At 55.6% G+C, this 20,109-nt stretch overlaps 1 protein-coding gene and 1 long non-coding RNA gene across 4 annotated transcripts; one reads left to right on the forward strand and one right to left on the reverse strand.

Moving 5' to 3' along the window:
* Positions 1–1,624: 1,624 nt before the first annotated feature.
* LOC103020671 (uncharacterized) lies at positions 1,625–6,395 on the reverse strand. Its single transcript, XR_452188.2, has 3 exons — positions 6,295–6,395; positions 3,073–3,353; positions 1,625–1,985 (listed from the first exon to the last, which is right to left on the reverse strand). It is a non-coding gene; the product is annotated as an uncharacterized LOC103020671 (long non-coding RNA).
* PLPP7 (phospholipid phosphatase 7 (inactive)) lies at positions 4,772–18,395 on the forward strand. Of its 3 annotated transcripts, XR_009008744.1 has the most exons (3): positions 4,776–5,734; positions 7,872–7,970; positions 17,083–17,213. XR_009008744.1 is itself a non-coding variant. In XM_057549249.1 (2 exons), the coding sequence occupies exons 1-2, from the start codon at positions 5,284–5,286 to the stop codon at positions 7,801–7,803; spliced, it is 513 nt and encodes a 170-aa protein (XP_057405232.1). In that variant the 5' UTR covers positions 4,772–5,283; the 3' UTR covers positions 7,804–7,842. The 3 variants fall into 3 exon arrangements, 2 of the variants coding, with proteins under 2 accessions (XP_057405232.1, XP_007194549.1); XM_057549249.1 differs by lacking the exons at positions 7,872–7,970; positions 17,083–17,213 and adding an exon at positions 7,742–7,842 and having other exon boundaries at positions 4,772–5,734; XM_007194487.3 differs by lacking the exon at positions 7,872–7,970 and having other exon boundaries at positions 4,994–5,734; positions 17,083–18,395.
* The last annotated feature ends 1,714 nt before the right edge of the window (positions 18,396–20,109 follow it).

The following is a 20,109-nucleotide window of genomic DNA, read 5'->3' on the forward strand; positions in this document are numbered from 1 at the left end:
TTTGGGGTCATTACCCCAAATAACCCGCCTCCTCTTGGCCATCGTCTTTGACGGCAAGGTTTGTCGTAGATCAGAGCCCAGGCTTCAGAATCAGACAGCCATTCATTCAGTACATATTTATTGAATGCCTACTAGGTGCCAGGCACTGCTTGGGCACCTTGCCCCACAAAGGAACAAATAGACAACAGACAGACCCTGCCCCGTGGGCTGACACTCTGCTAGGAGGACACAGGCCCTGAGCACACACAGAATAAATAAGTGTATGGTGTGTTAGAAAGGAAACTGGCCAAGGAAAAAGGAAAAGAGAGGGAGAGGGTAAGGGGGATTGGGGTGAGGTTTGAATCCCGGAGTACCTCGCTGGCTGACTCCATGGTCCAGAGAGAATCCCTTAACCTCTGAGCTTGGTGTTCTCATGTGTACCATGGGGACTAAAAGCCCGTCTATGAAGTTGCGGTGACAGTTGAGACACACGTATCTCTGAGTCTGGCACGGAGCGGTGTTAAGTACAAGTTAATGATAAATATGCTCAATAGTAGTAGTCAGTCTTTCTTAAACATTTAAAGACAACAAATAACAAGTGACTACAATGTACAAATGGCTCTAGGTCCCAGGATGCTGCCAGAAAACCTCTCCTGCTTTCAAGTGACAGGCAGTGTATCCAAATGCTTGGGGCAAGGGCTTTAGACTGAGTCCTGAGTCACTTCACTGCGTACCACCCCCCTCTCTCAACAATGGACAGTGCTAGAATAGGGAGGTTATGTGGACCTAGGGCCAGGTGGGGCAATGATTCAGGGCAGGCCAGGTGGTCTGCACGCATGGGGCCGCCTCAGAGCCATCTTTGTACTTCCCACTGGTCCTTGCATGGGGAGAGGGCCTGGCACACAGCAGACCTCAAAAAGTTTTCCAGGGACCTCCAGTGGTCCAGTGGTTAAGACTCAGTGCAGGGGGCGTGGGTTCGATCCCTGGTCGGGGAACTAAGATCCCACGTGCCGCGTGGCCAAAAAATAAATAAATAAATAAATAAATAATGTTTTTTAAAAAGTGTTCCAGGAGTGAGTGAGCGAATGAGTGAGTGAAAGATGAGGTCAAGCAGGCAGGGAGCGGAGAAGCTGTGGGACACATGGCCAGGAAGACAGCCCACAGGCCCAGAGTTACAGGGACCAGCCAGCCCACATCCTAACTCTGGCCTTGCTTGACCAGCTCTGTGGCCTCACAGGTGATGTCACCACTCTAGCCTTCTCTTCCTCAACTCTAACACAGGAAAAGTGTGGTTAGACTTGCCATGTCGGCTAGAAGTGTCTCCGACCCTGTGCTGCTCTTCCAGGTCTAGGCACTGCAGTAGGTGGCTCAGGACGACCCACTGGACTTCATGGGGATGTATCTCAGCACACTTCTATTTGGTACTTGCCGCTTTAACCCCTTATTTATATTCTGCTGTAGTGCACAGGAGTGTATATATAAGGATAGCTATGCCATAACAGTTCCGAATCGTCACAAAATGCAAACAACCTACATGTCTAATAATAGGGAATTGCTTACATAAAGGATGGCCCATCCACATGACAAAATGCCAAGCAGTCATCAAAAAATAATGGGTTGTCATGGAGACATTGCCAGGTTTATGTATTTTTTATTTATTTATTTATTTTTGGCTGCATTGGGTCTTTTTTTTTCTTTTTCATAAATCTATTTATTTTATTTATTTATTTTTGGCTGCGTTGCGTCTTCGTTGCTGCGCGCGGGCTTTCTCTAGTTGCGGCGAGCAGGGGCTACTCTTCGTTGCGGTGCGTGGGCTTCTCATTGTGGTGGCTTCTCTTGTTGCAGAGCGTAGGCGCTAGGCATGTGGGCTTCAGTAGTTGTGGCTCACGGGCTCAGGAGTTGTGGCTCATGGGTTCTAGAGCGCAGGCTCAGTAGTTGTGGCGCACGGGCTTAGTTGCTCCGCAGCATGTGGGATCTTCCAGGACCAGGGATCGAACCCATGTCCCCTGCATTGGCAGGCAGATTCTTAACCACTGTGCCACCAGGGAAGTCCCGGCAGGTTTATATTGTTAAGTGAAAAGGGGAGGTTATTTTTTAAAGGGTATATAATACAATCATATTTTAAAAGCATATTTCTTTATATATATAATATACATAGGTATAGTTTGTTTAATAGATATTCTTTCTGATTATTAAAGTAATACTTGGTTGTCATAAAACATTTCAGTAATTGGAAATGAGACAAGTGAGAATCCCTTTATAACCTGACCACCATCATGTTAACAGTGATGGTCTCCAGGCAGTAGGATTATATCTAGATCATCTGTATTTATTGAATTTATTGCAGTAAGACTATAACATTTTGACAGTAAGAAAAAAATAAGGCTATTGGTAAAAGTATATTGTTTTATAAACTGGCTAGCTATCTCATGGGTGTGTATCCTATCTCCCCGACTAAACTGCAGGAAGAGATCAATGAAAGCACCAATTCAATGAATGAATGAATTCTAAGACTCTTGAGAAGTGGGACTGTGTGGGCTATGGTAGGTGCTCATAAAGGGATGGTGCCTGCTTCTCAGCTGTCTGAGGATGTGAACAAGGTCACCCTAACTTACAGATGGAGGAGAAGGTCTCAGTCTGAGTGAGTGGCTCTCACCAGCCCCCTGAGGGGGAAACAGAGGCCAGGAGTGCTAGCAGGACTTGCCTGAGGTCACTAAGGTAGAGGTTGCTGAGGGGTTTGAACCCAGGGTTGTCCCAGCCCAGAGCCCACTTTTCACCACTCCTGGGCCAAAGTCCAATCGGATTCCATGGCCCTCCCCAGCATGGAGCCCATTGTAGCCCTCAGAACCTGCCAGCAGCTCTTGCCAGGCCAAGGTGCTGACACAGGCCTCTGGGTATTAATAGCCCCTATCTGGGCTGGGCTCCTCCTCCCCTCCTGAGGTCAGCCCAGGTCACGGGCCCCACCCAGGGAGAGTGGGGTGAGTGCCCTGGTGGACAGCTAAGCGGGCACATCCAGGTCCCTGTGGTCTGAGGCATCTGAGTCTGGAGGCCCTTGTATCCCACCCCAGGGACTTCTTGGGTGTTGGGCCTCACCTCTTTTGGGTTTCACTCCTCTGAGCCTCAGCTTCCTTGTCTGGAAAGTGGGGATGATATCTTGACTTCACAGGAAGGTTGGTTATATGGTGTCAATAAGCTAAAGCAAATAGAGAGCACAGTACACTGCCCACTACCCATGCATTCTGTGCACATCTTCATGTGCATCTGTCCAGGGTCCAGGATGAGGCAGCACAGGTCATTATGGCCACACCCGAGAGGGAGGGATGTGACACAGTCTGAGACGTCCTTCTCTGTGGGTGCATGTTCTGAGGGGAACACTGTGGAAGAGAAGTACCAGGGAGTCCACAAGGAACCCCAGACTGAGGGTTCTTGGTGTCTGGCTTCACACCAGCCAGGTATGGAGTCGGGGCCAGACCTTGGGGGTGAGTCCTTCTGAAGGGGGCACTCAGAGGGAGAGAGGACTTTGCCTTGTTTGTTAAATAGGATCAATTCCTAACCCATAGGCTTAAAGGCTCACTATGTGGCAGGGACCCTTCTCAGCATTTTACAAACATCATCTCACTGACTTCACAACAGCTCTTGGAAGGTGGACACTAGTGTTCCCATGTTACAAGAGGAGAAAACTAGGCCCAGAGAAACCAAGTGACTTGCTTGAGTTCCCACAGCTAGTTGGTGGCAGAGCCCCAGGTCATTCCTCATCTTTCGGACTCTGGAGCCCCCAGCCTGGTCCCCTGTGACCACAGAGCACTCACTCCCACCCCAGGCAGCTTCGTGTCCTTGGGAGGCTCCGGACCTGGTCCCTGGGAGGCTGTGGGGTGGGCCTGGGGCTTCATGGGGGTCTCCATGCTTGGAAGGACTCCTGCCTTCATCCCAGCTGGGCAGACAGGCCTTGGGTGCCGTGAATCATGAGACCAGGGCATTCACCCCTGACTCTGCTGCTTGCCCTAGACCAGTGGCTTCCCCTTGAGCCCAGGCCCAGTCAGCCCTGAAAGGGCTGTGGAGACTTTGGGTTCCTGCAGTCAGGGAGGCCAGACTCAAACCCCAAATCCTCGTCTGGGCCCTCGTGGACTGCCCCTTTCTGGGTCTGCAGCCTCTCTCGCCCCCTCAGTCCATGTACTACCACACGGGCCCCCAGACCTCACAGGAGGGCAGGAGGTAGGCTCTCCCTTGCCCAGGAAATCTCACCTGCCTTTCCTTCCGGGGGAAAGCCCTCCACAACTCCCAGGCCGGGCCCGGAGCCCTGTTCTATGATCCTGCAACACGTCTGCACGCTTGCAATCATTCACACATGTCATTCGTTTAATCCCCGCTGAACTATGAGCTTCCCGGGGAAGGGGACGCACGCAATGTGTTCCATTCGCTGCGGTGTTCCAGGCACCTAGCACAGGTCCAGGAGCTCGGGAACTAGTTACGGGTTGCCTGAAGCTGCTTTAGTGATCCTGTCCTTCTCAAAGCTTCCGGGCAGTGGAGGCCACCTCCGAGGGGCAGATCCATTACCAACCAATTAATTACCCCTCCCTCTAATGGAAATCGAATCTTACAGATTGCCATTTGATTGAACGGTCATGCACTGAAGCCCAATTCAAGACTGATTGAAAATAAAAAAGCCCAGCCTGCCAGCTTAATGAAATGCTGTCACAGAGGGGAGGGGCTGGGCCCAGCCCCAGTGGACCCAGGGTGATGCTTTCAGTGACGTCATTCACTCCATCTGGTGTCCGGAGAGGCCTTTGGCCTGGGCTCCACCGTCTAGCCCATGGGACCAGGTCCAAGCTGTCCAGGCCAGTGGGTCAGGCGGGCCTGGCTCACAGGGGTCTGGCCTGCTCAGAAGGAAGCTGGTCAAACCAGGGCTGAGTCGGGGGGCCCCGATCTGGGCCTCTGGCCTGGGCACAGCCGAGGCCAGAGCAGCAGGAGGACTACATTTCCCAGAGTCCCCCAAACCCCGGGAGCGAGCCATTGGAAGATTTAAATAGCCCAGGCCCGAGGCAGCCAGGCTGCAGCTGTGGCCGTGTCCACCTCCTGGGTGGCTCCGCTGGCGCTGGCCCGCACTGGGGGGCTCGATTGGCTGCCCAGCTGGCACTGACGTTCCCTGGGAGCCTGGTGGCAGCCGGAGGTAAACAGCCATGTGCAGTCCCGCACTCTATATTTAACAGCTGCCGCAGAGCAGGAGGGGAGGCCGGGAGCAGGGGAGGCTCCAGGCTTCCGTCTTTGGAGAGAAGGGCCTCACAGCCAGGCTGGGTGACTGTCACCATGCCTGGCGCCCAGAGCCGGGCCCGGGCCCGGGACCGCAACAACGTCCTCAACCGGGCCGAGTTCCTGTCGCTGAACCAGCCCCCCAAGGGGGCGCCGGAGCCCCGCAGCGCGGGCAGGAAGGCCTCGGGCGCCTCGGCACAGCCCTCGTGCCCTGGCGATGGGGCCCGCGAGCGGCGCCAGTCTCAGCAGCTGCCCGAGGAGGACTGCATGCAGCTGAACCCCTCCTTCAAGGGCATCGCCTTCAACTCCCTGCTGGCCATTGACATCTGCATGTCCAAGCGCCTGGGGGTGTGCGCCGGCCGGGCTGCGTCCTGGGCCAGCGCCCGCTCCATGGTCAAGCTCATTGGCATCACGGGCCACGGCATCCCCTGGATCGGGGGTACCATCCTCTGCCTGGTGAAGAGCAGCACGCTGGCCGGCCAGGAGGTGCTCATGAACCTACTTCTGGGTGAGTGTGCCCGCCGTCCACCACCCACCCCGCCAGGCCCGGGGAGGGAGCCCACCCCAGCAGGACCAGCGGGGCCCTCAGAAACCGACTGGAACAATTTAATGAGGTTAGGCAGGGAGGGTGCCCCAGAAACAGGCAAGCCTCCGGCTTGGGGAGGAGAGAGCTGAGGATGCCCAGATGACAGCCCCCTGCGAAGTGAGGGCCTTGAGAATGCGGGGCCCCAGCGGGAACTTCTGAGGAAGGGCCCTGCTCTGGGGAAAGTGTACCGCCGCCCCAGAAGCAGCTTGAACAGGGGTGCTGGAGGCCGTGGCCTCGAGGGAAGTGGCCAGGAGTCTGGCGGGTGCTCTGCAGTGGGGTGTCTAACCCTGTAACACGCCATCCCATGGGTTGGGGTCCTTGAGTTCCTAGGCTGCTTGCAGGCAGCACTTGTGAGCTGCTCCCATCAACCCCCTGCTTGGCTCAGGGACCCTGCAAGCAGCCCAGGATCCTCCCACAGGGCCTGGGGGTGCAGGGGTCCAGTCTGGGGCTCCCACCCACTCGTGGCCTCCTGGAGTCCTTACCTGCTGCTTCCCTGGGTGAGTCGCTGGAGGAGAGGAGGGCCTGGTGAGCTTTGGTTTGTTTTTGCGAAGTCTTTGTCACCAGCGTCTTTCAGTTGAGCTCTGCCCTGTGCCAAGTGTCACGTGGGCGCCATGTGGAAAGCAGGCCTTCCCCTCTACCCAGGAGGTGATGCCCAGCCCCCATGCGGCCCACACTGCAGCCACTTCCAGATCCCCCAGGTGCTCGGGGACCCTCTGCTGCCACCCTCCACGGTGGGCCATGTTGATCTCCTGGCCCTTCCCAGCACAGCCACGATTTGGGGCGGGAGGGATGGCTCAGGCTAAGCAAACACTGACAAGGGGTCCCACTTCCAAAGGGGTGTGTGTTGGGCCACTGAGAACTGCCATCCCAGGGGAAGTTGCAGTAAAGTGTGGCCCCCCACTCAGGTCTCAGAGCAGCTGGGGTGGACACTCTGTGGGTGGGATGTCTGGGGTGGACACTCTGTGGGTGGGATGCAGGGAGGGGAAAACAGCAGATGCTCGTGCAGGAGGTAGCTGGGTCTGGTACCATCATCGTTTTCTTGTTCTCATTCCTAAATGATTTACATTACTTGTTATTGTGCCAAATAAACAGTCCCATGTGACTGGTGCTATTACCATTCCCACTTTACAGATTAGGAAACTGAGGCTCCTGTAAATAAAGCAACCTGGCCAAAGCTTCAGGGCTGGAGATTTGCACCAGGTCTGAAGATTTGCACCTGACATCCAGGCCTGGGCTCTTTTCAGGCAACGTGCCCTGGGCTTGAGACAGAGGGACAGAGCAAGGTGGCCCAGGTGCTGGGCCGGGTGTTTGTCGGGGGGCAGAACCCTAGTCTCATTACCCACAGTTTCCCCGGTGCCCGCTGCAGCCTGACACAGAGCAGTAGCTCAAGAAAACTGTGTTGGGGGTCAGGTGTCCAAGGATGGGGGTGGGAAAGCATCCTTGAGCCTCCCTCTCAACCCTGCTCCCTGGACCCCATCTGCACATTCCTTCCGCGTAAGATGATGGAGGTGGTGAAGCTGTGTTCGTAATTTGCTCAGCGCTTACTACGTGCCTGGCTTTGCATAAACCACATCACCACTTCTACAGGGAGATGATTTGTCCACAGCCACGTAGCTAGTCATTGATGGGGCCAGGACCAGAGCTGGGAACAACTCTTAACATCTTAACAATTTGTTAAGATGAGGCTTCTGGCTCTTTCCAGCAACCAGATTCTGTGGACACAAAGGAGTTTGCTTCATAGGATGAAGAGCAAGGTTCGAGGTGCCTCCCTTCTTGAATAAGAAGGACAGCCATGTCTAAGTTTTTAAAATCATCATTTATTGAGCTTCACTATGTACCAAGTACTATGCCATGAATGTCCTGTATTTCATGATTTTTAACTCTTTTTAATGACCGTGTAATGTAACTCTTAATGCACCCACTTTACAGAGGTAACTGAGGCTCAGAGGGGTCAAGGGACTTGCCCACCCCCACGTGCCCGTAAGTGGTAGATCTGGGAACCAAATCCCAGTCCTCCAGGCTGCAGACCGCTTGCCCTCCCCCCACCGTCCGTCTGCAGGTCGGGCTGACCGCCCAATCCACGCTGAAGCTTGTGCGTAGCGAGGAGGCATCTGGGAAGAGTTTCCTGTTTTACCAGCACCTTTGCTGGCACATCCAGGTACCGACATGACAGAGAGATAAGAGCCTGGCACAGAGCAGCTGCTCAGAGCAGGCAGGGTGGTCTGTGGGCCTGGGGCATTTCGTGGGGATGTGGACCCAGTAAACTGCAGCAAATAGCCAAGGCGCGTTAATCCCACAGCTCTGACCCGACCCGCCAGGAGGAGCTGCCCACACCACTCTCTGGCCAGGGAAGAAAGACCGTCCGTGGAGCGCAAACTGCACGGATCTGTCTGTTCTTCAGTCTTTGGGGGCCTGGGGGGGCCTTTCAATCCTGGAGCTCTGAGGTTCGAATGGACTTTGTCCTGGTCCTCACTCTGACCCGCACTCGATCTGGGCAAGTCAGTTCCCATCCCTGAGCTTCAGTTTCCTGATCTGGACCTGGGGCTTCAGGACTGTGGTGGGGGTTCAGGGGGAGCTGGTAAAGCACATAGCACAGTGGGTGGCAGGCAGACGTGGAAGCTGCAGGGCCCTGAGGGATGAGGGGGCCTTGCCTGGTCCTGCCTTCCCTGCTCTGAGCACCAGGGCACCCAGCAGAGTCCTGAGGGCAGAGCCCTTCCCCTATACACCTGGGACTTGGGCTCTCCTTGGCCCCAAAGCGGAAAACTCAGGAGCCTCGGGAAATGGAGCTCCAGACACTGGACCCGGGAAGAGTCCCAGGTGGGCCAGGAGGAGGTTCTCTGCTCTGCTCCCTGCGTTCCTCCCCAAGGGTGTGCTGTGCTGCCTAGACTCTGGAAACGTCAAAGCCAGAAGGGATCTTAGCAGCTGGCACAAGCTTGGCTCCAGAGTTGGCCGGACCTGGGTGCAAATCCCGGCCCAGCTGTGGGAACCAGGGCAAATGACTTTGCCTCTCTGAGCCTCATTTTCCTCATCTGTCTAGTGGGTGGCTGGGACACTTCCCTGAAGCATCACACGGAAGTGCATGGCTCATACGAATGCCAGTTGATGCTTGGGCATCAATGATCATCACCATCCTCATCACCATTGCCACCATCAAAAGAAGTCCCAGGTCCAGGGTCCCTCCAGGTCCCCTCCAAGCTCTAGGCACCTGTGAGATGACCTGATCCCCTCCTTTGTCCTTCCCCTGCAACACCCGACTTGATGATCCCAAAGGAGGCCAGGTGACAGGGGACCCAGGCCATCCCCACTCACCAAGCCCATCCCGGTTCCCCCGTGGGCCTGTCCTCGGTGGAAAATGGCTTCCATGTCTTATTTCCATGATCTATAAAAGAATCTTTATTGAAATGTCCCTGATCATAAAAACTATACATTCTTTTTTTTTCTATGTCATTTTTTTAATTTTGGTTAAATAGACATAACATAAAACTTACCATTTTAACCATTTTTAAGTGTATACTAGCATTAAGTACATTCACATTGCCGGAACTTTTCCATCTTCCCAAACTGAAACTCGGCTCCCATTAAACACTAAATCCCCCTCCCCCTCCCCACAGCCCCCAGCACCCACCATTCTGCTTTCTGTTTCTCTGAATCTGACGAGTCTAGGGACCTCATATCAATAGCATGATACAGTATTTGTCTTTTAATGTCTGACTTACTTCACTGAGCAGCCTGTCCTCGAGGTTCATCCATGTTGTAGCAGGTATCAGCATTTCCTTCTTTTTTAAGGCTGAGTAATACTCCATGGTATGGACAGACCACATTTTGTTTATCCATCATCTACCTTCTGGCTATTGTGAGTAATGCTGCTATGAACATGGGTGTACAAATATCTGTTCAAGTCCCTGCTCTCACTTCTTTTGGGTATAGAACCAGGATGGAATTGCTGGATCCTATGTTTAATTTTTTGAGGAACCCCCAGACTATTTTCCACAGCAGCTGCACCATTTTACATTCCCACCAGCAGTGCAAAAGGGCTCCAATTTCTCCACAAATGTTCTTTGCCAGCACTTTTCTTTTTATATAATAGCCATCCTAATGGGTGTGAAAAGTGGTATCTCATCGTGGTTTTGATTTGTGCTTCCTTAATGATGAGTGATGTTGAGCACCTTTTCCCTATACATCCTCATGGTAAGGAAAATTCAAACAACGACAGGTGATGAAAAAAGTGAGTGTTTCCCTTAAGCCCTTTCCCCAGGAATAACCTCCATTGCAGTTTGGGTCATGGGCCTCTGGATTTTTCTCTGCGCCCAAACTAACGTATCATATGCTTCTAAAATGACCTCCTGTGGCGTTTTGCCCAGCTTGGCCTCATTCTCATGGCCCTACTGGGCCTTCTGGGCTATGTACCTCCCATCTCGGCCCCCACTCCTCCCTTCACATCAAGCATGAGGGGTTCAGAAACCAGAACCTGCATCCTCAGCCTGGCAGCGCCGCCCCCGCCCACCCCAAGCATCTCACAGCATCCCCTCCCCGCCCCAGCCCCTGCTCACCCACCCTCCATATAATCTGTTCTGTCAGCTCTCCCACCCCAGCCCACCGGTCCCTGCTCTTGGGGACAGCTTAGGTGACAACCCCTCCAGGAGGTTTGCGTAGCCTGTCCCTAATTGATGGATGTTTAGACTGATCCCAAACCTTCACGGTCAGGAGCCCTCCTGCTGGAGACACCAGCGCAGCTCCGCAGAGGTAGGACATTCTCCACGCTTCCCCCAACTTCACTTCTCATCATCTCAGCGGGGCTCAGCGAAATGGCCCCTCCAGGCTAAAATACACATGACATAAAATTCACCATTTTCACCATTTCTAAGTGTCCAGTTCAGTGGCATTAAGTACATTCACATCGTTGTGCAATTGTCCCCACCATCTATCTCCAGAATTTCTTTCATCCTCCCCAACTGAAACTCTGCACCCGTTAAACACTAACTCCCCAGCCCCCCTCCCCAGCCCCTGGCAACCTCTAATCTACTTTCTGTCTCTATGAATCTGCCTACTTTGGGGACCTCATAAACGCAGAATCATGCAATACTTGTCTTTTTGTAAAAATAACTCTTTTCAAATGTGCACAAGTCATGCACCTTCATGGTAAGAAACGTTTTAATGCGGAATTACAGAAAGACACCAAAAATCACCCTCATCAACCCACCCAGCTAGAAGCACTGTTAACATTTAGCGTGATGCCTTCCAGACTTTTTTCTCTGCGTATAAACACATTAACGTCTTATTTTACAAGAACGGCATCCTACTGTAAATCCAGTTTGCTCATCGGCCTTTCCCGCTTAAACCCTATAGCTATCGTCCGGTGGCTATAAATACACGTCAGCTTCATCATTCGCAGTGGCCCCAGAGTGCTCCACCGTTTAGACTTGGCCGCAGTTTCTCCTATCTGTCCCCGACTCAAGGGCATTGGGTTGGTTTGGGGTTTTCAGTGTTACAAAGGACGCTGCAGCGGACATCCTTGATGTGGGGTACATCCCTAATCACTTCCCAAGGAGATAGTCTTACAGATGGAAGGCCTGAGTCAAGGGAGGCCTGTTGGAAAGACTTCTGAGTCTGAAGCCAGACGCCCTTCAGAAAGTTTAGACCGATTTACAGCACTACCGGGCTGGTTCCCCAGCTCCCGGAGAGGCCAGAATTGGGGGATCAGAGGCCAGTAGAGCTGGGACCCCCTCCTCCCAGCCCCAGCCAGTGAGAGGTATCGGCTCTGTCTTTGCTCTTTGCAGGGCCCGTAGCTACCCCTCCCCCACCCCCAGCCCAGCCTCGTTGCCCTGCTGCTGAGCTGGTCCCATGGAGCGCATCTCAGGGCAAGCAGCTGAGCGTGAGGGGCCACGAGGTGTCATCCCGGCAGCCCCCCAACCAGGCTGAGAGAGAATAGTGGGCACCAAGGCAGCACAGCTGGGCCTTGAGAATGGGTGTGCTTCCTGCCAGGAGGGTTCAGCCAGCTCAGCCCCCGCCCCGTGAGAGGGGTGGAGAGTGGAGATTATTGGGAGGGAAGGTGTGAGAGGTGATGGGGCCCAGCCCTGCAGCCCAGGCGGCCCTCAGAGTAGCTTCTGGGATGATCCCCATTTTATCAACGAAGGGAGGAACTCAGCGGGAGGGACGTTCCAAGGTCATGAAATTCACAAGCGGTCGACCTTGAGGCCGGTCTCTGATCCTGGAGCCCAGGTGCACAGCCTCTGCCCTGAGGCCCAGGGAGGGTAGGTGACCAGCTGGGGTCACACAGCAAGTCGGGGCAGGTGGCGTGGCTTAGGCTCCTCCTGACTCTGGCCCCTGAGCTTGCTGCCAAGAGGACCTTTCCCCACAGGGGCCCCCTGCCTCCCTCCCATTCCAGGAGGGAATGTAGGTCAGGAAGCTCAACAGGCCGTGTGTGTAGAGTTCACGGAGCCTTGAGTGACGGAGCCATTTGCTTCTATTTCTGGGCCCCAGATTACGTGCTGACAGTGTCAGGATCAGAGTCACACGAGGGATGGCCGTGGTGCTGGAGGGGGTGCGAGCAGCCTGCGGGAGTGCTGCAGGGGGGGCTGTGAGTGGAGCGGCGAGGCCCTGGTGGCCACCAGCTCTGCTGGAGAACTGTCCCCCCATGGCCTCTTCTACACCCAACTCTCAAAACCAGACAGCAGCAGTGTGATGTGGGGAGAGGCTGTGGGCGTGCCACACCTTGAAAGGAGCCCCCGTGTAACTACTGCTCATCTTCCCCACCCTCACCGCCCAAGCCACCTGGCACCCTGCCAGCCTGGTTCACCAGCCCCAGGCCTGGCCCTCGCCTGCCATACTCAGGAACCAGCGAGGCCCAAGACCTGCAGCTCCAGTGAATGAATGAACCAAGCACAGGCTGGGCCGGGCCAGCTGGACAGCCAGGCTGACCCGATGGTCCCGAGAGGCCCAGGGCAGTGGGGCAGTCCCCACCTCATTATGGCCGCAAGGGACAGAGCCAGCCAGAAAAAGCAGATTCCCAAAGGCCCAGATGTGGGGTTCTCAAATCACGGCACACAGAAGCCTCAGCCCCAGAAGCCTCTCGAGGGGGCAGGGGAGGGTCCCCCATCCCCCCCAGCTTCAGCCATGGGGCTGCCTCTTTCATCTGTTCATATACTGAGTCTCTGTGTATACTTACATTGGGGGAAAATGTTTTGCTGCTAAAAAAGTTTGAAAGGTGTGGGTCTTGCTCAGCTCTTGGCCTGTGGGCCTTGACAGCCCACGAGGAGCACTGGGACACCTGGGGGGCCAAAGCACAAGCCCGCCTTGCCTTCAGCCAGCACGTGGGAGCGAGGCCCTGAGCACGGCATCCCCCCTGGGCAGCCCACGGAGACCCGATGCTGCCCGTCCCTCCCGCCTTCCTCCTGAACCCAGCAGCTTTCTCTGGGCACCTCTGCTGTGGTTTACACTTGTCTGGGAAGGCAGATTTAAATCGGCAGGAACTTGCCAACTTGCTGAGCCCTGGTTTTCGGCTGAGAAACTTGGCCACCAGTTAGATAGATGACGCACATCTCCCAGTGGCTAGCGTCATGGTTTGATCTACCTTAGGGCCTGGTCCTGGTCCCCATTAGCCCCCTCCAGACGCTGGCCCAGGATGCTCTGACTTTCCTCCAGGTGGTGAGGGTCTCGGAATTCGGGCCACATCATTTTGACCCTGGTGAGACCTCAGAGAAGGAAACCCTCTCACCAGTGCCCCTGCGTGATGACACCCAGCCTCCGGGGTCTGAAAGCCTTAAGGTGCTTACCTGGGTCAGGCCAGGCTGGGGCTTAGGAGTAATAAGAGCAGCTACGGCATCAACCGCCACATACCTGGCCGTTCTAAATACTTCACAGACACTGAGGAGCTCATTTCATCCTGTGATAACCCCTGTTACAGGTGGGTAGACGGAGGCTCTGACAGGTGAAGGGACTTGTTCTCAATGAGCAGGGGAACCGGGGCTTGAACCCCACCTGTGACTCTGAAACCTGCAAGTTTAACAGGTTTAAACTCTCTCTCCCAGGTGGAGAGAGCCTGTCACAAGGTGAGGGAGGGGCCTCCCTGGGCCGCTTCTCCTTCAGGCTCAGGGTCCCTGGGGTCAGATGCAGCCACCTCTCTCCAGCTCCCACCTGCCCTGTTGGTCCCTCCCTCCTGCTGGGACTGTGACCCCCCCCGCCCCCCCCCCCACAGGCTCCAGATGGCTCCCAGCCTGGGCCTGGCCTCCACCTGGGTCAGCAGCATGCGGGCTGGGAGGCCTGGCTCCTGGGAACCAGTTGCCGTGGAAACACGGGGCGGGGTGTGGAACAAGGTTCCCTCCCTCCCTTAGGCTCCTCCCCTCATGGCCTGGCGGCCTCTCCGTCCACCATTTCCTGCTTCTGCCCCCTTCCCTGGCCGGTCAGGTACATCCCAGGGTGGGCGAACGTCAGCTGGCCCTGTGGCTGGTGAGAGGGGCAGGCCCTGGGGACGCCAGGCCTTCAGATCCCAAACCAGGAGCCCAGACTGCAAGCAGCAACCCTGCAGAGGGCAGGAAGAGAGTTCTGCACTGACCAGGGAGCGCGGTGTTACCCGGGAGCAGTCTGGACATCCAACGCTGGGACCGTCGGGTAGATACGCCAGGGCACCTCGGACGCTGCAGCCATGGGTGTCCGGGGCGGGTGTGACCCGGCAACTTTCAAAAGCAGGTTACAGAACGTTGTGTGTGGAGCACATTACAGCTTTTATTAAATCTACGCTCTATAGATGGACAGAAGGTTCTGGAAAGGTGGCTACCTCTGGGTGGCAGGATTACAGGTGATTTAAAATCTTATTTTTTTTTAAAATTAATTTATTTATTTTTGGCTCTGTTGGATCTTCGTTTCTGTGTGAGGGCTTTCTCTAGTTGTGGCAAGCGGGGGCCACTCTTCATCGCCTTGCGCGGGCCTCTCACTATCGCGGCCTCTCTTGTTGTGGGGCACAGGCTCCAGACGCGCAGGCTCAGTAGTTGTGGCGCACGGGCTTAGTTGCTCCGCAGCATGTGGGATCTTCCCAGACCAGGGCTCGAACCCGTGTCCCCTGCATTGGCAGGCAGATTCTCAACCACTGCGCCACCAGGGAAGCCCTAAAATCTTATTTTTGTCTTCTATTTTGCAAATTTTCTACAGTGAACATCTACTGTGTCATTTTTTTCCCAAAAGTTCTTTTTTGTTTTTTTTGTTTGTTTTCATTTCTGAGTGGTTGCAGGCCAACAAGTTCGGTGTCTCCTGTAAAGTTTCCAGGAAAGCTCCCAGAGCCAGGCTGCACTGAACTGTCATTTGGTGATAATCCTCCATCCTTCTCTGGCCCTCCTGGTGTGCCAGGCACCAGGGGGGACCACCTTGTCTGGTTTGCTGGGACTTCCCTGTTTTAGCCCTGAACTTCTTATGTCCTAGAAACCCCTGTGTCCCAGGCAAACCCAGGACAGTCAGTCACCCTGCAGGCACCGTGTCAGACCCCGTCTGGGAGGCAGGTGTTTGGGATATCTTGTTACGGGTGAGGGAAGTTAGGTGACTTGTCCAAGGTCACAGTCAGGAAGCTCCGAGGCTGGGACTCGAACCCAGGTCTCTGTGACACTCGCAAGCCCCCACTTTGGCTGACCGGATGCCACTGTGATCAGCTGGATGGAAGTGGGCCCTTGGCGTGGGCCTTCGTCTAACGGCACAGAGAGGCAGAGCTGCCTCTCCAAGGCCACACAGCGGCGGGGGGTGGTGGTGAAGGCAGGACAGACAGAGATCCAGGTCTCCCCCAAACTCCCCAAATGGGAAAGGAGCCCCCCACTCTGGCTCCGCACCCCAGGCCAGCGACTCAACTAACATTTGGAGACTGCCGTTCTGTGTCTGGCCCTGGGCATACGCCTACGAACAGAATAGATTTGGCTTGAGCCCCCTTCTGTGAAGTGATGGTGGTGGGGAGGAAGTGAGGGGTTGACCCCGAACCTCTCACCACCCAGCGGGTTCCTTAGTTGCGGCTGGGTGAGTGCCGTGAGGAGAGCGTGGCGTGTCTGGAGGGCGGGGACGGCCTCGCTGCGGGTGTGACATTTAGGCTGAGGCCTGGCAATGACGGAGAAGAAGTCAGGGGGAGGGAAAGGGAAACGTCCAGAAAGAAGGAGGGGCAGGCAGGGATGCACCAACCTCCAGGGCTTCGTCTCGTCTTCGGTAGAACGAGGACGACACGGCACAGCTGCCATGGAGAGCGGTTCGGTGGCTCCTCAAAAACCTTTACATAGGGAACTCCCTGGCGGTCCAGTGGTTAAGACACGGAGCTTTCACGGCTGAGGGCCCGGGTTCAATTAATTCCTGGTCGCGGGACTGAGATCCTGCAAGCCACGAGGCGCAGCCAAAATAAAAAAAAAAACTATACATAGTTAACACACGATGGAGCAACTCCACCCGTAGGGATGTGCTCAAAAGAACGGAAAACGGGTTCTCCACAAGTACTCGCACACAAGCGTTCATAGCAGCGTTAGTCACAACAGCCGAAATATACAGACAAGCCAGATTCCATCAACAGTGAATGGATAAACAAACTGTGGCAGGTCCAGACCATGGAATAATAGTCAGCCATAAAAAAGGAATGAAGTTTTGATACCTGCTACAGCATAGATGGGCCTCAAAAACATTACGGTACGTGAAAGAAGCCTGACACAAAAGGTCACACGTTGTATGATTCCACTTACATGAAACGTCTAGAATAGGCGAATCCATAGAAACAGAAAGCAGACTGGTGGTTGCCAGGGGCTGGGGGGAGGGAGGACAGGGACCAACTGTTCGATGGGAACTGGGTTTCTTTTTGGAGCTCGATAGAGGTGATGGTTGCACAACATGGTGAATATACTAAATGCTGCTGAATTGTACACTTAAAAATAGTTAATTGTGTGTTACGTGAATTTCAGTTCAACTTAAAAAAGATGGCGGTGGTAACACCCTGTTCTCGGGACTGGCGGGGGCTTCAGTGAAGTCCTTTGAGAAAAGCCACCAGCCCGGGGCCCCGTTTGTCAGGATGAGATCCTCCGCCGGGCCCACAGTGGCCCACAAAACCCCTGATAGCCACTCTCTCATTCAGCACTTTTACCTCTCCGGATATCCCAGGGAAGGGCCTTCCAGGTAGAGGGAACAGCGCAAGCAAAGGCCCCGAGGTGGGACCCTGCTTGCGGGTCCGCGTGGTTCAAGTGAAGGAAGCCAGGGAACAGTGGGGGGAGAGCGTGCAGGAGGCGGCGCTGACGGCCTCCGGGGCCTCTCTCTCCTGCCCTCAGCCCTGCTCCTGGACATCATGACGGTGGCGGGCATGCAGAAGCTCATCAAGCGGCGCGGCCCGTTTGAGACGAGCCCCAGCCCCCTGGACTACCTCACCATGGATATCTACGCCTTCCCCGCTGGACACGCCAGCCGCGCGGCCATGGTGTCCAAGTTCTTCCTCAGCCACCTGGTGCTGGCGGTGCCCCTGCGCGTCTTGCTGGTGCTCTGGGCCCTCTGTGTGGGCCTGTCTCGGGTCATGATCGGCCGCCACCACATCACCGATGTCCTCTCCGGCTTCATCATCGGCTACTTCCAGTTCCGCCTGGTTGAACTGGTCTGGATGTCCTCCAACACCTGCCAGATGCTCATCTCCGCCTGGTGAGCCGTTCATCTGCGGCTCCGGGGCCGGGGGTGGCCCGAGGGGCAGCAGGAGGACATAGGGCTGGCAGGGGCGGGGGGACCAGGCAGCCCCAGCCCATCTCCCCAATCTTGGTTGGAGGCTGGTGACCTCAGGTGGGCCCACCAGTGACCGGCACGTCCCTCCCATCATGCTGGGTGCCTCCTGCTCCTTCAATCAGACTCCGAGTCAGTCCCTCTGTAGACAGGCTGGGGCCCAGCCGTGGGGATAGGCCTGCTCCGCTTCTGCTCTGGAGGTACCAGGTGAGAACCAGGATGGCGGGAGAGGGGCCGAGTCTCATCTTGTCCTTTCACCATCGTGACTGTTGAGTTCCTGGCTGTGCCCACCTGACCAGCGAAATGCCCACAACCCACCACCCAACACAGGTGCCATTGCCATTAACGGTCATCGATAGCTTAGGGCAACGCTTTCCAGAGGGTACCCCACCGGACACCAGCCTACAAGACACTTTGGGGAGAGAAATGGTCTTGTAGTCAAATAACTTTGGGAAATGCTACACACTCTGTTGGACATTCACGAGGGCTGGGATTGTCGTAAAGGCAAAGTCCTGTAGAAGAGCTTCCATGGAATCTTGTTTAATCCATGTTTCCTAAACGTATTTGACTACAGAACCCTTTTCTCAAGGAAAAGCTATTAACCGCCCCCCAGGGAACCGCATTTCCCCAGGCGCATTTTGGGAGATGCTGCCCGGAGCGGAAGGGCTTGAGGCGTGAGCTGCCCTCTCCCAGCGCTGGGCCCCAGCGCCCGGGGAGACCAGGTGTCTGCGCCACCGCCTGTGGCAAGCCCAGGGCCCACGGGCGTCGGTGCCGCTTTGGCCCCCAGGGGCCGGACTCCGTGTGACCTAATAGGTCGTTTCCAAGTCAGCCGTTCCGGACGTGCACTTCACGTGACAATACAGATGACGTGCAAATAGGCCCTCTCCTGTGTGTTTTTTTTTCCTCGTTTGATGCAAGATTCCAGGTGGGAGAGTCCCTGTTAACATGGGGGTGGGGAGTGATGTCTTTACCCCCAGTCAGGCCACGGTGTCAGATGGTCAGGGGGCAATGGGCTCCTAGACTTTTCCGGGCTGCCTGGTCCCTTCTCCCTGAGGTCCCTGCTGGGGTTCCCTCCATCCCCGGGGCCCTGCACTGGCCACCCTGCCCAGGGCCTGGGTCATGATCCGTTTGGGAAGCCCTCACTGTGGTGCTGAGGAGCTCTCCCCTGGGGGCCAAGCCCCTCTCACTCCCCGCTGACCCAGACCCTGCCCCCAAGGAAGTGGTCACTACCAGGACAAGTGGAAGCAGGGTGAGGTAGACATCAGTGGCGATAGATGGTGGATTCGTTTCCTGGCTGCCGTAAGGAAGAGCCACAGCCAACCGGGTGGCTTAAAACAACAGAAGTGTGTTCTCTCTCAGTTCTGGAGGTTAGAAGTCCAAACTCAAGGTGTCTGCAGGGCCACGCTGCCTCTGAGACTCTGGGTAGAATCCTTCCCCGCCTCGTCCAGCTTCCGGTGGTGGCCGGCAGTCCTGGCTGTGGCCACGTCACTCCAACCTCTGCCTCTGTCGTGTCACAGGGCATTCTGCCTGCGTCTGTGTCTGTGTCTGTCTCTCCTCTTTTTTTTTGGCTACACTGTGCGGCCTGTGAGATCTTAGCTCCCCGACCAGGGATCGAACCCATGCCCCCTGCATTGGGAGCACGGAGTCTTAACCACTCGACCACCAGGGAAGTCCCCGTCTTCTCTTCTTATAATGACAGCAGTCCTATTGGATTAGGGCCCACCCTACTCAGAATGACCTCATCTTAACATCTTAATCACATCTGCAAAGGACCTTTCCAAACAAGGTCACGTCCGTAGATACTGGGATTGAGGACTCCAACATCTTTTGCGGGGACACAATTCAACCCATAACACGCAGGATCCTTTGGGGGGAAAGACAACTTCCTGTCCCAGCCGCCCCACTGGGACAGGACAGGGGTATAGCGCAATCCCATCCGAGGGTCCAGCTGCTGCTGATGAAGGGCATCGGATCTCCTGGGCCCTGAGCCCTCCGCAGGCCCAGCCCTCAGGCCTGAATACCTTCCCCTCCTGCTGCAGATCCCACACCCTCAGGGGTCATGGTCCCCCGAGACCGACGCCCCTGCAGGTAGGACCCAAGCCGCCCCTGCTCGCCCTCCCAAGGCTTCTCTCTGGAGCCTCCTTTGCGTCCAGCCCTGCTGGGGGTGCAGGAGATCTGCACCTTGTCTTTTCCCTAAAGGAGCTCGGGGATGCCAGACCCGGCTGGGCCACCACAATGAAGACCCCCCAACCTCCAATCTTGAACACTGGCTGGTTCCAGAGTCTTCAAAATATATTCTGCCCGTTCCCATAGATGCTCCTGGACGGCGCGTCCATGAGATGCTGAGCGGAAGGGGTGAGGGTGTCTGCCTTCGCTCCTCGCCCCCACCCTCGGGAATCCGGGAACCCATCATCCAGGGTGAATCCGGCTCCAGCTTTGGGCTGGGGACGGGCTGCTGCCCTCCAAGGCCCACATCCCCAGCGGGTCCCCAGGGCCTCTGTCTCTGCAGGGGTGGATGGTGGTCTTTGGAGTCTTTAAGATGAGGAGGGGGTTTCTGAAGAACGGAGGGCTCTCAGCAGACCCCCTAAGCT

Source organism: Balaenoptera acutorostrata, chromosome 6 (genome assembly GCF_949987535.1).
Source record: "Balaenoptera acutorostrata chromosome 6, mBalAcu1.1, whole genome shotgun sequence".
Taxonomy (NCBI): Eukaryota; Metazoa; Chordata; class Mammalia; order Artiodactyla; family Balaenopteridae; genus Balaenoptera; species Balaenoptera acutorostrata.

Coding starts and splice junctions, on each gene's coding strand:
- PLPP7 (XM_007194487.3), top strand. CDS start 5,284: ATGCCTGGCGCCCAGAGCCGGGCCCGGGCCCGGGACCGCAACAACGTC. Junction 5,735..17,082: donor GCTCATGAACCTACTTCTGG/GTGAGTGTGCCC, acceptor TCCTGCCCTCAG/CCCTGCTCCTGGACATCATG.